This window comes from Pristis pectinata, chromosome 7 (assembly GCF_009764475.1).
Source record: "Pristis pectinata isolate sPriPec2 chromosome 7, sPriPec2.1.pri, whole genome shotgun sequence".
In the NCBI taxonomy this organism is placed as follows: Eukaryota; Metazoa; Chordata; class Chondrichthyes; order Rhinopristiformes; family Pristidae; genus Pristis; species Pristis pectinata.
Genome location: NC_067411.1, coordinates 70,212,214 through 70,227,648, shown reverse-complemented (window position 1 = coordinate 70,227,648; position 15,435 = coordinate 70,212,214). Strand labels below are relative to the sequence as shown.

The 15,435-nt window shown below is 43.5% G+C and overlaps 1 protein-coding gene across 1 annotated transcript; it reads left to right on the top strand.

Annotated features, from left to right (window-relative positions):
* The first annotated feature begins 478 nt into the window (after positions 1 to 478).
* gadd45ga (growth arrest and DNA-damage-inducible, gamma a) lies at positions 479 to 2,136 on the top strand. The gene is made up of 4 exons (XM_052019599.1): positions 479 to 656; positions 991 to 1,092; positions 1,210 to 1,423; positions 1,553 to 2,136. Exons 1-4 carry the CDS (start codon positions 601 to 603, stop codon positions 1,664 to 1,666), a joined length of 486 nt encoding a protein of 161 aa, XP_051875559.1. The 5' UTR covers positions 479 to 600; the 3' UTR covers positions 1,667 to 2,136.
* The last annotated feature ends 13,299 nt before the right edge of the window (positions 2,137 to 15,435 follow it).

Sequence of the window (15,435 nt, the reverse complement as noted above, 5' to 3'; positions counted from 1 at the left end):
TGCTCCAGAGAGAGAAAAACTTCATCGCTGAAAAGCAGAGCTTTTTCCTTTCTTATCTATTGCGATAATAGCATCTTATTATATTGCATTATCAATAAAAATGGGGTTGCAAATTACGAGCAGTTAACTGCAGCACATAAATGCAAAGAAACTTGGTTTAAATAAAAAAGTTTCTTCAAACAGAATTTGCATCTGCGCATTAAATGTTGCAATGCAACCTTTTACCCCATTTTTTCCCCTATTGGTTGGCTCCTTAGCTTAACTGGTAATATATTACACCTACTAGGAAAAATCAATAACCTCCACCCATCAGCTTCCCCTCTCCCCCGCCCCCGTAACAACTGGAGGTCGTGTCCACCCCACGTGGGGCAACGGTTCTACATAATTAATGAGCCCGCTTTTTCCTCCAATCAGGCGGCGCGGGGGCCGCGCACAATGCGAGCGCGCTATAAAAGGAGCGGCGGGCGAGCTTGCGGCCAGTCTGAGTGTGACTGGTGAGGAGTTTGAGGTGACGCACGGCTGGTGTAGGTGCAGCTCGCCCACTCCTACCTGTAATCTCCATCTCCATACCCGTGCCCTCCTATTTTTTTCCAAAAAAACATGACCCTTGAGGAATTCAACTGTGTCGAGGAGCAGCAAGTGGAAAGCACCGAAAGGTACGGGGAGGGCAGGTGCATTTAAGCACAAAGGTGCGGGGCTGGGTGCCCGGGCGGTGCAGGCGGGCGGCTGTTGCTTGGAGCCCGCTCGCCCGGCCGGGCGGCGTCTCGAGTGACGGTGTCGGTTAGTGCGCGAGGGGCGGGAGGGTCTGGCTCCGGGTCCGTTTGAAAACGCCCGGCTGAAACTGCTCGTCCCTCGGCGGGAGGTGAGCCCGGCCCCGGGGGCTGCGGCTGGGGCAGCCGGCTGCCACCCTTCCCTCCTCTCTCTCTGGGGCTGGTACTTGGGGTTTGTTCGGTGGTCTGACGCTTGACTCTCTCCCTCTCTTTATTTCAGGATGCAAGCTGCTGGCAAAGCCCTGGAGGAGTTGCTGAGCTCGGCGCAACGGCAGCATTGCTTGACGGTTGGAGTCTACGAGTCTGCAAAAGTCATGAATGTGTAAGTTTTCTCGCAACCTCCCCTTTCAAATGCACCGCGCCCAAGCTCAACAAATGCAGTCGTATTCATCCGGCTTGGGGAATGAGTTGGTGGATAACCGTATTGTTTGTTTTGCAGTGATCCGGACAGTGTGGTGCTATGCCTACTTGCCAGCGACGAACAGGATGAAGGTGACATCGCTCTCCAAATCCACTTCACTTTAATTCAGGCATTTTGCTGCGATAATGACATTAACATAGTGAGAGTGAATGACATGCAGAGGCTGGTCGAGATCGTTGGTAACGCTGCTGACAACGAGGAGCCCAGAGACATGCATTGCATTCTAGTCACTGTAAGTGTGCCTTTTGTGTAGTTTAACAGTAGTAGCAGCCCTTTTTGGAGCTATTTGATGACAATGAACTAAATATTTTACTTGGCATCTGGCCACATATTTAACATGCCTCTTTTTCATTGCATTTAGAATCCAAGCCAAGACTCCTGGAAAGATCCAGCTTTAGAAAAACTTGGTGTCTTCTGTGAAGAGAGCCGCTGTACCAATCAATGGGTCCCCAACATCTCCTTTCCTGAGCGTTGAAGTTGTTGCATAGACTTTGGTGGTTGCTAGAAATGTATTTTGAAGTCGCTGTCAAAGGAAAAATGGTGGCTTCCTGGGTCTACAGATTAGACTGGTGAATTGGTCAGTCTCATGGACATGATGACCAGTACCCTGTGGTGGAGAATCAGAGGCAGTGATGACCAGGACTGGTGATGGCAAATGGTTGGAAAAATGGACTGTGGTGCACAACAGCTTGGACCTGGTGTAGTGAAGAGGAAGTGGAAGTATATTGTGTAACTGCACATGCCACTGAGCCCTGTTATGCAATTTGGAGGATGAAGGCTTGCATCGGGCTAGACTGTAGGACTGTTTGGTTCTGAGAACACTTGTGAAATGGTCTAACTTTGACTGCCACAATGGACTTCAAAGATCTTAGTTGCAGTTGAGCTTGACACAATCTTTAACATGTATACTTATTTCATGTAAACAGATTAAATGCTTAAAGTACATGAGTGTTCAGTCTGTTTTTCTGGAATAGAATTATGCTGCTCAGAAATTGTGCTGGTCACAAATTGTCACCCACCTGCATTAACCATCAAGAATTTAACATGACTTACAACTGTCAGGATAACTAAGTAGGGAAAGTACTACCTGGCTGCTCAGTTTTAGTCTTACTAACTTTGACTTCTAAGGTAAATACAAGGGAGGTTAAAAATAGTGGCTAATTTTTGCGAGTTGTAGAACTCAAGTCACTTGGAGCTTGATAAATGGGTATTACATTTAAGTAAAATTTGTTATTTTTGATTTAAGGCACTGATCTTAGTCAAAATCACACTTGGGTAGATTCATTGAGTTGTGATACATTTGCTTGCATGTTAAATATCTGATTAAGTAAATGCCCTTTTCTAGTTGAGGGATAATATCCCTCAATTGTAGATGCTTTTTCCAAAGCAAAAACATTCCAGAATCCTCATGCTCTCAATAAATTGCTAGAGCTACTCTCACTAGTACACTACCTGTTGGTTCCCCTGCACCCTTGTGCAAGTGTCCCTGATCATTTAGACTCATCTTGCCCTTTAAGGAGTGTTTTTGTGACCTTGCTCTGGCTTGGATCTAAATTTTTAAATAAAATGTGAACTTTATTTGACTGGTGCAATTAGCAATGTTACTGGATTTGTTTGCTATGACTACACACTTGAATCCATACAATTGTATTTTGGGTTTTTGGTTTCCTCTATACAAAATGTATGTATAAATACCTAATCAAAGCTAGTGTGGTTAGCTGGTATTTGTCCATTAAGCATAAATGGATTATGTCTCCTCTACCCCAATGCAAACATTTCTGGATGAACCCTATAAACTTAATACCCCTTAAAATCCAGCAGTTTCAGCCTTCAGTGTGATCAGAGACTGAACCTTTATAGTCTGCAGTGATTCATTCTGTCTGGGTGAAGATATTTGTTATCTCTCTTGAATGGTTAGTTCCTTGAGATTTTTAACTACTTATTCTGGACAACCAGCCAGGGGCAACACTACCCATGTATCTCATGGAAAGACTTGTGATACTTTGTTTCATGGAGATTATCTTTCATTCTTCTATAGTCAAGGGAATACAGGGTTAGTCTGCCTAATCTTATAGGATAATACCAAGTATCAACCCAGATGAACCCTTTTCTGTATTCCTCTATTGTAAGCATATTGTTCCTATGGCAGGGAAACCAGACTATTTCATAATCAGGTGCATCTCACCAGGGCACAGTACAATTGCAGTAAGAACTCTACTTTTGTGTTTGCATCCTTTTGCAATAAAGGCCAAACTCTAATCTCACAATTTTAGTTTCTTTTTAAGACCCAAGTTTCACATTGAACTAAATCACTATGGATTGTTATATAAAATTCTATCACATTATGATCACTCTTTCCTAAAGGCCACTTAATTACCAGATTATTAGTTAACCCTTCCTTGTTCTCATGGTACTAGATCCAAAATAGTGTGGTTTCTCAATATAATGGTCTAGGAAACCATCTCTCATACATTGCATGAATTCATCCTCCATACTAGAACTGCTGATTTGGCTTGATCCAGTCTAGAAGTAAAGTCCCACATGAGTATTGTGCTACCCTTACTCCATACCCATGTTGCCCAAATGTAAAATCTCCTACATTTTGGGGAAGCTTATCAGTCTTTGTTTCTAGGAATTCATTGTGAATGTTACCTTGCATAGTATAATTCAGCAGGAAGCAAGGCAACATCCTGATTACCATCTGAATGTGCAGCATAGCTAGTTGAATAACAGTTTCATCAGTATGAAACTTTAACTGACAAACTTCTGCTCTGAAAATCTGCTGGACTTCCCACTTTATAATCCTACCCACTTCCCTGCCTCAGCTCATTTGTGATACTGTCATCCACATCTTTCTTCCAGTTGAAAGGAAGACCTTCTCAACTTTCTCAACATTCCTGCTCTTGTAAATAGAATCCTAATGCTCAAACATGTTGTTGTGGTCCATCTCACGTATGTAAATGCATGCAGTGCAATCTATAATATACACAACATAATATGACAAAAACACAATATATAACTATGCAAAATAAAAAATATCCATTATCATATAAACCTATGAGCTGCACTTTATCATGAATAAACATTTTAATCTGCCACAAAATATACAAAGATCTTATACTTAGGTTGGTGGTAAATTAATATGTCTCGTCTTCTCCAATAATACTTACAGCCACCTATTTGGTTAATTGTTGCCAATTTTAACATTTAATGAACAGATAATACTGTATAAACACAACTCATCTTTCATACACTTAAGTTTAAGGAATTCTGTCCTTACAACTTTAGAATTTATCTGCTAGCACCCTCTGATTTTTGCACTTGATTTCAATTGAATGACAAACATTTGATGTTGGCATACTTAAACAAACCACGAAAAGTGTAGTTCGATATGTCTTCTGATCATCCCTTCTATCAAATGGGCTATTTCTGCATCTCCAGCAATGCTCAGATGAAATGGAGAAATCTGTTAAGATGAAAGCTATAGGTGTAAATCTCCACACTGAAAAGTCTGACATGGACCACACAGATGCCTGACTTTTATAAGTTTCTTGTGAAGGAATAGATAGTGATTAGAAAATGGCTGCTTGATTAAATTTGTTGACACCTAATCTCAAAACTGTAAGGCCATCTGATAATTCTGGCAGCACAGTGGGGCAGCTAGCAGAGCCACTGCCTCATTGTGCCAGAGACCCAAGTTAAATCCTGACCTGAGGGGCTGTCTGTGTGGAGTTTGCACACGTTCCCTGTGACTGCATGGGTTTCCTCCAGGTGCACTGGTTTCCACCCAATAGCAAAGAAGTGTGGGTTGGTAGGCTAATTGGCCACTGTAAATTACCCCTGGTGTGTGGGTGAATGGTAGAATCCAAGGGGAGTTGATGAGAATGTGGAGAGAAAGAAAGGAATTAATGTAGGATTTATGTAAATTGGTAGTTAATGGTTGGCATGGACTTGGTGGGCCAAAGGGCCTGTTTCCCTGCTGCACTTCTCCATGACTGTGACTCTGTATTTGTTCCAGCTGACACCTCGGGTTTGCTTTCACCGTAAAATATTGAGTGCTTTTTGAACATCAGGATGTTCTAAGTATTTAAACAAACGATACAGACAAGAAGCCAGGAAACCAGACACAGTAACTCAAGTTGTTTAAATTCAAAATCTAGATTGGCAATGTTATCAGATTACATCAGAACAAAACAATGTCCTGCTCAGCAACAACTGGGCATATAACTCTGAGACACACAGTAAGTCTAGTAAAGAATACAATTTGTTTGTTGTGTGTTACCTTATTGGCAAGGAATGAATAGGGTATTGAGAGGGTTATGGTTTTCCAGAGCTGTATTACAAAAGTGTATGAAGGAAAAACATGATTCCTGAGATCTCATTAAGTGTTTTCAGGAAAATAAATGGACAGATTGGTCTTTTTCCTCTTTTTCTTTCTATGAGTTTGTGGATAATCAAACGGAAACTTATGCTTTCTTCTTATGGTGACATTTCCAATGGTTTAATATTTAGTGTTTGGCAGATGTTAGTGACATAATCAAACCCTTTTATTATGGGTTTAGAGATGTTACAAGATCACACAATAAACATGCTTGGAGAATGAAACCTTGTTATACACATGCATTGTCCTCCCGCTTGAAATAACGGGAAGCTTTTCAAAAAAAACATGTTCGACAGAAAAATTGCATAAGTATAAAGAATGCACTTTTCACATTTTCTGTTATGAAATGGTTTTGCCTTACAATAAAGTTTTCAGGCAGAGTATGCAGCTTAATTAGTTAGCAATAATATGGGGCAGTGGTATAAACTGGATAACCACAATTCATTTGGGGCATAGAATTTGAGCAGGGAGGTTATGGTACAACTTTCTAAAACATTGGTTAGGCCAAAGCTGGAATACTGCATGCAATTCTGGTTACCACATTGTAGGAAGGATGTGATTCTGCTTGAGGGGATGCAAATAAGATGCACCATGATTTTGCCTGGGTAAAAACGTTTCCGTTGTGAGGGGAGACTTGCAAATCTGGGTTGCTTTCCTTTGAGTGGAAGAGGCTGAGAGTGACGTGACAGAGGTATTCAAAATTCTGAGTGGCACAGAGAAGGTAGATAGTAATCCACGGTAGAGGTGTATAAAACAAGAGCATAGGTTTAGGGAGGAAAATGAGGTTTAGAAGGAACCTGAGGAAGAACTTTTTCACCCAGAGGGTGATTGCATTCTGGAACACACTGCTTAAAGGAGTGGTGGAGGCAGAGACTCTCGCAACATTTGAGAAATATCTAGATGAGCATTGAATCACCAAGACATAGAAGACTACAAACCAACTGCTTGTAAATGGAATTAGTATAGATGAGTATTTGATGGTTGACATGGACATGGTAGACCAAAGGGTCTATTTCTATTCCTCACAATTCTGTGGCTTTGTGACTCTGTATATTGCTTGTGCAATATGACAATAAGGTGAAAATAACAAATTTCTTCCACCTAAAACCGAAGACTGGAGACATAAGAGACTGCAGGCGCTATTGTCTGGAGCAAAAAACAAACTGCTTGAGGATCTCGGCCAGTCAAGCAGCATCTGTGGAGGCAAAGGGATAGTCACTTATCCCTGTGCTGAGTTTCTCCAGCAGTTTGATTTTTGCTTAGAATCAAAGATTGTTTGCCTTTGTTGAGTGTCTTCCTTTGGAGGAATTGGAAAGTGAAGTGCGACAAAACGTAGTATTTCAGCTTGGTTCTACATAGGTCTGTGCCAGTATTTTCCAGAGTTTTGAAATAAAAAACGAATTAAACAATGTTAAAAAATTATTACCAGCCTTACATAAAATACTAGAATCAGCAATTTATGATTTTCCTCTGAGTCATGCAATGCAGCCACATTCAAGGATAAGAAAAGACTATGACTCCATTGTTCTGAGCAGACACAAGCCCACTATATATTATAGAGAAATTGTGCCAGTAATGAGCTAAACAATGATTTCTTAAATTGAAACTAAATGTGGTTTACTTATAATTTTACAGGTATTTATTAAATATATTGAAAAACAGCTTTTTTTGTTTTCAAATGGCTTTGTCAATGAAACAAAATTCTATCAGAAATCCAGACTTAAATAATCTATACAGTAAATAAAAGTATTATATTTGCAAACAGCCTTTTAAGCAAAGTTTAATTCTGAGAATATATACTTTGAATCAAACAACATCTGTCACTTTTCTGTGGATTTTGTTGCAGATGTATCAAACAATGCAAACAGATTGGCATTGGGCTTGTGCCTTTGATTCCTCACAAAATACTCCAAGGTTTCGTTTAGGCAATTGGTCAGACACAAAATAAAGAATACACAAAATATAGATTTACGGGGATGGAGGGAAGATTAAAAAACTGAGTCAACAGACTACATTTGCATGGCACCATAGAAAATTTATGACATAGAAAGAGGCTGTTCAACCCATCATATCTGAGCTGGACAAAAAAAGAGCTACCCACCTATTCCCCACATTCCAGCACTTGATCTGTAGCTGCACTGGTCACAGCTCTTTGTGCACATCCACAAGAAGGGCTGCTTAAATGTGACAAGGGTTTCTGTCTGCGCCACACTTTCAGATTGTAACCTAGCTGGAAGTGTTTTTTCTCATCTCCCTTCTAATACTTCTGCTAATTACTTTAAATCTAGGCTCCCTTGTTTTAAATCCTCTGCCAAGGGAAATAGCTTCTTCCTATTTATTCTATCTATGGCTCTTATAATCTCGCACACCCCAGTTAAGTCTCCCCACAGTCTCCTCTATTACAAAGTAAATGAACAGATCTTTCCTCAAGACTGCAATTTTCCAGTCCTGGCAAACTCCTCATGTACACTGCACCCTGCAGACGCTGTTTTATTTTTGTACTTTTTAGTGACGTATCCTTATAATTCTGATGTTGGAGGCATAACCGTGCTTTATTTAATAATTGTAACTTTCAAAGGCCTAACTAAAACTGCAAGATAAATCTGAGAACGTTGGTCCTCTGTAGTTTAACCAGTTACCATAAATGCTCTGTTATTCAGCATTTACCAGATGTGACAGGTGCAGGTTGATGAGAGGAACTCAGCAGGCCAGGCAGCATCCATGGAGAAAAGCAGGCGGTCAATGTTTTGGGTCAGGACCCTTCTTCAGGACTGAAGATAGGAAAAGGGGAAGCCCAATAAAAAGGAGGGAAAAGCAGAGCAGTGACAGGTGGACAAAAGAGGGGAGGTGGGGTGGGTGCAAGGTGGTGATAGGTAGGTGCAGATAAGAGATAGAGATAGGCAGGTGCGGGGGAGGAGGGGAGAGCAGATCCACCGGGGGATGGGGCAAAGGTAAGGAGAAAAAAAAGGGGATAGAAAAAAGAGATAGGCTGGGAAAGGGAAGAAAAGAAGAGGCGTGGTTGGGAGGGATGTGGGGATTACTTAAAGTGGGAGAATTCAATGTTCATGCCGTTAGGCTGCAAGGTTCCGAGATGGAAAATGAGGCGCTGTTCCTCCAGTTTGCGCTTGGAATTCTCCTGGCAGTGGAGGAGGCCGAGGACTGACATATCTGTGATAGTGTGGGAGGGGGATTTGAAGTGACTGGCAACAGGAAGATGCAGGTCGCGGTTAAGGACAGAGCGCAGCTGTTCTGCAAACCGGTCGCCTAGTCTGCATTTGGTCTCGCCAATGTAGAGGAGGCAACACTTGGAGCACCGAATGCAGCAGATGATATTAAGGGAGGTGAAGGTGAATCTCTGTCTCACCTGAAAGGACTGTTTGGGTCCCTGGATGGAGGTGATGGAGGTGGTGTCAGGGCAGGTGTTTCACCTATGGCGGGGGCAGTGGAATGTTCCCAAGATGGGAGTGGGATGGGTGGGGGAGGAAGTGAACTAGGGAGTCACAGAGAGAGCAGTCCCTGTGAAAGGCAGAAGGAGGTGGGGAGGGGAAGATATGCTTGGTAGTGGGGTCTTGTTGGAGATGGCAGAAGTGGCAAAGAATGATGTGTTGGATACGTAGGCTGGTAGAATGAAATGTGAGGACAAGGGGGACCCTATCCCTGTTGGGTCTGGGAGGGGTGGGGTTGAGAGCAGAGGTTCAGGAAATAGCAGAGATATGGGTGCTCTCGAACACAGTAGGGGGGAAGCCACAGTTAGAAAAGAAGTTGGACATCTTGGACGTCCTGGAGTGGAAAGCCTCATCATGGGAGCAGATGCGGCAGAGGCAGAGAAATTGAGAAAAAGGGATCGCTCCACAGGGTGGGTGGAGCTGTGATCGAGGTAGCTGTGGGCGTCAGTGGGTTTGTAGAAGATGTCGGTGGATAAGGAATCTCCTGAGATGGAGATAGAAAGATTGATAAAGGAGAGAAAGGTGTCAGAGACAGTCCAAGTGAATTGGAGAGCAGGGTGAAAATTAGTGGCGAACTTTATGAAACTGTCAAGTTCTGCACAGGTGCAAGAGGTGGCACCAATGCAGTCGTCAATATAGTGGCGAAAGAGTTGCGGAATGGGGCCACAGTAGGCTTGGAACAGAGACTGTTCAACGTAGCGAACAAAGAGGCAGGCATTGTTGGGGCCCATGCAAGTGCCCATAGCTACGCCCTTGGTCTGTAGAAAGTAAGAAGAATTGAAAGTGAAGTAGTTTAGGGTGAGGACAAGTTCAGCCAGCGGAGGAGGGTATTAGTGGAAGGGGACTGGTTCTGTCTCTCGTCAAGAAAGACGTGGAGGGCAGTGAGGCCGTCATGATGGGGAATGGAGGTATATAGGGACTGGACGTCCAATGTGAAGATGAGGTTGTGCATGCCGGAGAACTTAAAGCTCTGGAAGAGTTGGAGAGTGTGTGATGTGTCACAGACGTAGGTGGGAAGGGAGATGATCATTACTGCATTCGGTACTCCAAGTGTTGCCTCCTCTACATTGGTGAGACCAAACACAGACTAGGTGACTGTTTCACAGAACACCTACACTCCGTCCTGAACTGCGATCTGCATCTCCCTGTTGCCAGTCCCTTCAACTCCCCCTCCAACACTATCACAGATATGTCAGTCCTCGGCCTCCTCCACTGCCAGGAGACCTCCAAGCACAAACTGGAGGAACAGCACCTCATTTTCCATCTTGGAACCTTGCAGCCTAATGGCATGAACATTGAATTCTCCCACTTTAGGTAATCCCCACACCCCTCCCCCCCAACACCCCGCCCAACCATGCCTCCTCTTTTCTTCCCTTTCCCAGCCTATCTTTCTTTTTTGTATAACCCCCTTTTGTTTCTTTCCTTACCTTTGACCCATCCCAGGGTGGATCTGCTCTCCCCTCCTACCCCACACCTGCCTATCACTCTCTCTTACCTGTATCTAACTATCACCAACTTGTTCCCACCCCACCTCCCCTCTTTTGTCCACCTATCACTGCTCTGCTTTTCCCTCCTATATATTGGGCTTCCCCTTTTCTTACCTTCAGTCCTGAAGAAGTTGTTCGCCTGCTTTTCTCCACGGATGCTGCCTGGCCTGCTGAGTTCCTCCAGCATCATAGTGATTTTCATCCAGATTCCAGCATCTGCAGTCCTTTATTTCTTGCAGGTTGATCAGATTTGGCTGGTCCTTCAATGTGGTCCCTCCTTTGGCACGACCCCCTTCCTACCCCCAGGCCTCAGGACTCTGGTCCTTCACCTCTCCTGGCCCCTCTCCACCCAGATCGTTCCCTTGACATGGCTCCTCCTTGAACACAGCCTCACCATTTGTCCAGCGCCCCCTCAGCCCTGGCTTTAGCCCAAAACCCACCTCAGCCTAGCTCTTCAGCCCCTCTTTGCTCGATCCCCATGACAACCCACTCCGACTGACTGGACCCTCCCTCATCTCTACCCCTGTCTTGCTTGGAAGCTCTGACTACCTTGCCCCTCCACTGGCACCACCTCTCCCCTGAGCCAACCCTTCTGTCTCCCCAGCCTTTCCCTCAGTCTGGTTCATCTCTTGGCCTGGCCTCTTATTTCCATCTGTCTCCTTAAATTGCTCAGTTCCTCCATCGTCACTGCCCCTCCCTTGGCTACCCTATCCCTAGGCCCACCCCTTTCCTCAGTCCAGCCCTTCTATCTGCCCAGGCCCTCCCACAGTCTGGTTCATCTCTTAACCTGGTCCCTCACTCATCATTGCCCCTCCCTTGGCCCAGCCTTTCCATCAGCCTAGCCCATCCCATTGCATGGCCCTTCCCTCTTTTTATATTCCAAAATAAACATTATTCATCATAAAAAAGCAAACTATATACAACAATAAAACAGTGCAAACCTTCACATTTGTGTACGGATGAATCATTAATGTTACCTTTTTATATAAAAAAAACAGCACCGATGCCACACCGTGTGGCTCCCTAGGATGCTACCCTAGTCCCATATTTACAATATTTAAGGGACTTCCTTGCCTGACCCTGACCCTCCCTCTCCAGTGGCAGAAGAACCTTAAGCTGTAGTCCTTCCCCACTGAGCCTTTGCGTTGACTGCACCCAGCTTCAGTGCGTCCCTCAGCACGTACTCCTGCAGCCTGGAATGTGACAGTCGGCAGCATTCCCCTATGGACGTCTCGCAGTGTTGGGAGACCAACAAGTTTCGGGCAGACCAAAGGGCGTCTTTCACTGAGTTGATGACCTTCCAGCAGCAGTTGATGTCCGTCTCTGTGTGTGTACCCGGGAACAGCCCATAGATCAGAGAATCCTCTGTTACACAGCTGCTGGGGATGAAACGTGACAAGGACCCTTGCATCTTTCGCCACACACTCCTCGCAAACCCACAGCCTGCAAAGAGGTGGGTGACCGTCTCATTCCCAGCGCAGTCCTCCCCGGGGCAACACACACTGGGACTGATGTTTCGACCATGCATGGAGGATCTGACTGGGAGGGCCCCCCCTCACCACCAGCCAAGTGAGGTCTTGGTGCTTGTTGGTGAGTTCTGGCAATGAGGCATTCTGCCAGACGGTCTGGACAGTCTGCTCAGAGAACCACCCCACAGTATCCATCCAGTCCTTCTCCAGCAGTGTCTGCAGGATCTTCCGTGCTGACCACTGCCTGATGAACTTGTGGTCAGGGGTGTTAGTCTCCCCTTCCTCAGTCTGGCTCATGTCTTGGCCTGGCCTCTTTGTCCACCTGCCCCCTTGCATTGCCCAGCCCATCCCTTGTCGCTGCCTCTCCCTCTTAGTGGAACCAACTGTATTGTGAAGTGCTGAATAACCAAACTTTTACCGTAGCATGGGCCACAGAAGATTGAAAAACACAACTGGGAACATAGAATTTTCATAATTTGGTCTGTATCAGTTACTTTATGTTAATACTTTAAGTCCAAACTACAACAATTGGACAATAACATTAACAATCATGAATGATTTTGTGTGTTTAACTTTCAATCTCAGGTGCATGAAATATTTTGTTGACTTATCTTTGATTCCAGATTTTATCCCCTAAGTAGATTGTATCAGTATTATTTATAAGAGATGTGCTTTTATAGAGCAATGAATTAGCCTTCAGTTCTCTTGGTTTTTCCAGTATGTGAATAATACGTCTTAAGTCTTTCCTTGCTCACTGCACCTTCAATTCTACATTGTTATTTTTTTCTGTTATTATAGCAGCCAAAACAAATACTTTCATTATATATAGGGTGGGAATGAGAAGTCTGAAGAGGAAGGTGAATCATTTCAAATAATAAATGGTAATATACTGAGCACAAATCACTTGACAATCCATACATATACAAGTGAACAGAGCAGTTCATATTATTTCTAATTGCATGTGATAAGCAGCACCAATTCAACACAGAGATTTAGGAGCTAATGTAGGCAAAGGGTTCAAGTGGATATATTACGCAATATGCAGAGCAAAATCTTTCTATATAGATGCACAACAAAACTTGTCCAGAGTCTATTTAATTTTATGTTACAGTTGTAATATTCAAATTACACCTTTTCCTAGAATTGTTTGGATCATGCGTTACAAGAAAGAGAGAGATATTTAGGTATTTGGGTTAGACTATTTACTGGAAAATCTTTAATTTTTATACTTCATAGAAATATATCTAAATAACAGAGAGGAGACTATAAAAGGCCATCACAAACATTTACGTAAAATAAAACAATACTTTTATGCACACAAAGTTAGTCAAATGCTACAATGCATTAAAGAAATAATTGTTTAATCAACGCCTTGGGAGCCATTGATAGCAAAAGTTTGCAAATATTAATTGTTCTTTATAATTGAGAGTATTATTTGTGTTTGTTTCAAATTTGTTTTTATTTTCATGCCTGAACTTATAAAATGAATATGCATTCTTATTTAGCCGCAAGTGAGAAATATGCATCACTGCTGCTTTATTAAAGCACTCTCCAACCTTCTTTGGCCCAATGACAGCCTCATCCACTGACAAAGAAAGAAAAAGTTGCATCGCAGGCAGTTCCTGATCAATTACTGCACTTCTGTTTGGAACTTCCCTCATATCCTCACCTGATTCATTCCTTATATACTTAAATCGACCTAAAGTTTACTTTTTATTACATTGTCTCTTGTTTTCTGCTACTCTTCTTTTCCTCACATCCTTCTACAGCCAGCATCCTTCTTTGTGACTTACCCTCCACCCCTTTTCCTGTTGTTCTGAATTCTCTTGCACACCTTTTCCTGCCACCCCTCAGATCCTCTACTCCTATTAATGCCTCCTTCAGGCTCTTGCAGGCTTTCTCTGGCTGTGAGCTGTGACCTTCCTCATTTCAACCTCCACATAGTTAGTGGTGTCGAGTTCTTTTCCAGCTTTGCCTTCGACTGAGCTGAGATTTCCTCCCTCCATACCTCAACTCCACCACCTCTACTTCATCCATCTCCTGGCTCCTTTTTGCAAGTTTCCTTGCATTGAACAGTTAGTTTTAAATCATGATTTGCACAATATAATGCATTTGCACCCAGATTGCTGGGAATCGGGAAAGGAGGATTAATGTTTTGGATATGATGGTGGAAGGAAGAATCTCTGGCTAAAGATCAAATGGAGCCTAAAGGTCAAGGGAAGTGAGAGGACAAGTACAATTGGATGCTTCTTTTGTGAAGGTGTTGGGAGACAGGGGATGTGTTCAGGTGGGGTGATGTTTGCAGGGCTGATGCATGAGGACTGTTTGTGGATTGGGGAGAAGGGGCTGAAAGAGGTCAACAATTTGGTTGGAGAAATACGGCAACAAACAATCTGACAGAGGAACTCAACGAGTCGAGCAGCGTCTGTAGGGTGAAAGGAATCTTCAACCTTTCAAGTCGAAACCTTGCATCAGGAGCTCCCCCAGTGGATTTTCTCGTTGCTCCGGATTCCAGCATCTACAGGTTCTGGTGTCTCCAAGATTGGATGAGAACCTGTGGAGTGGGAAGGAAGACATGAAAGGGTAGGTGTTACGTCTCTGGGTCTTGCTCAGGAAACTTTTCCTTTTCTCTGCCTCTGACATTGATTGAATGCTGCATATTTCTAATCCAATTCTAATGGAAGATAATTAAGTTGAAATATCAGGGCAACTTTGAATGTGGATGAGTGAATGGGTTGGGTGTGGGTGGTGATTAAATCCTATGAAAGGGAAGTAGCCAGGAAGCTGATTCCAGCCCACCAACATCAACACGTCACTTGGATGCACGTACGTGAGAGAGGCAGGTCATCAGATTTAATATACTGATCGCATTATGTACAGTGGTATTAAAATGGCCCCCGAAGGAAAGAAAAGCAAAAACTAAAGACAATGTAGGGAAGTATGCCAATATGACATTGCACAATTGCTTCTTACTTATGTGAGAGGCTTTATACATGAAAAAAAAAGTGCTAAGAGATTATTTCACACCGCTTGCAGGTCACTCTGACAACTTTGGAGATGTCATCTACAGATTTGTTTCTGTGGTCTGTAGCTTGCATCAACATAGGTGACACTGACACTGAAGTTGCATTAGTTTGGACCTCAGATGATGAAAGAGAGACCGCCCCAACAGCTGAAGAAGCAGCTGGAAGAGACACAGCAAGAGTCTGCTGCTCACAGAAGAGGGAAAAGCAGCACAGAGGTGTAGCTTGCAGGAGTTCATTCCCAGCAGATAGGTTGTACAGATGGCATATAAGCATTTGAACATTTTGGAACAGCAGTGAGCTCAGTGCATCATGTCAGATTGTGACACAGATATGCAGTTTTCAGGAACAAGACCTACTGCCAACTGAACAAAGGCTGTAAAATCAGCACCATCCTAAACCTGGAGGCTGCCGATGCTGGAATCTGAAGCAAAATAC

Coding starts and splice junctions, on each gene's coding strand:
- gadd45ga (XM_052019599.1), top strand. CDS start 601: ATGACCCTTGAGGAATTCAACTGTGTCGAGGAGCAGCAAGTGGAAAGC. Junction 657..990: donor CAAGTGGAAAGCACCGAAAG/GTACGGGGAGGG, acceptor TCTTTATTTCAG/GATGCAAGCTGCTGGCAAAG. Junction 1,424..1,552: donor TGCATTGCATTCTAGTCACT/GTAAGTGTGCCT, acceptor CATTGCATTTAG/AATCCAAGCCAAGACTCCTG.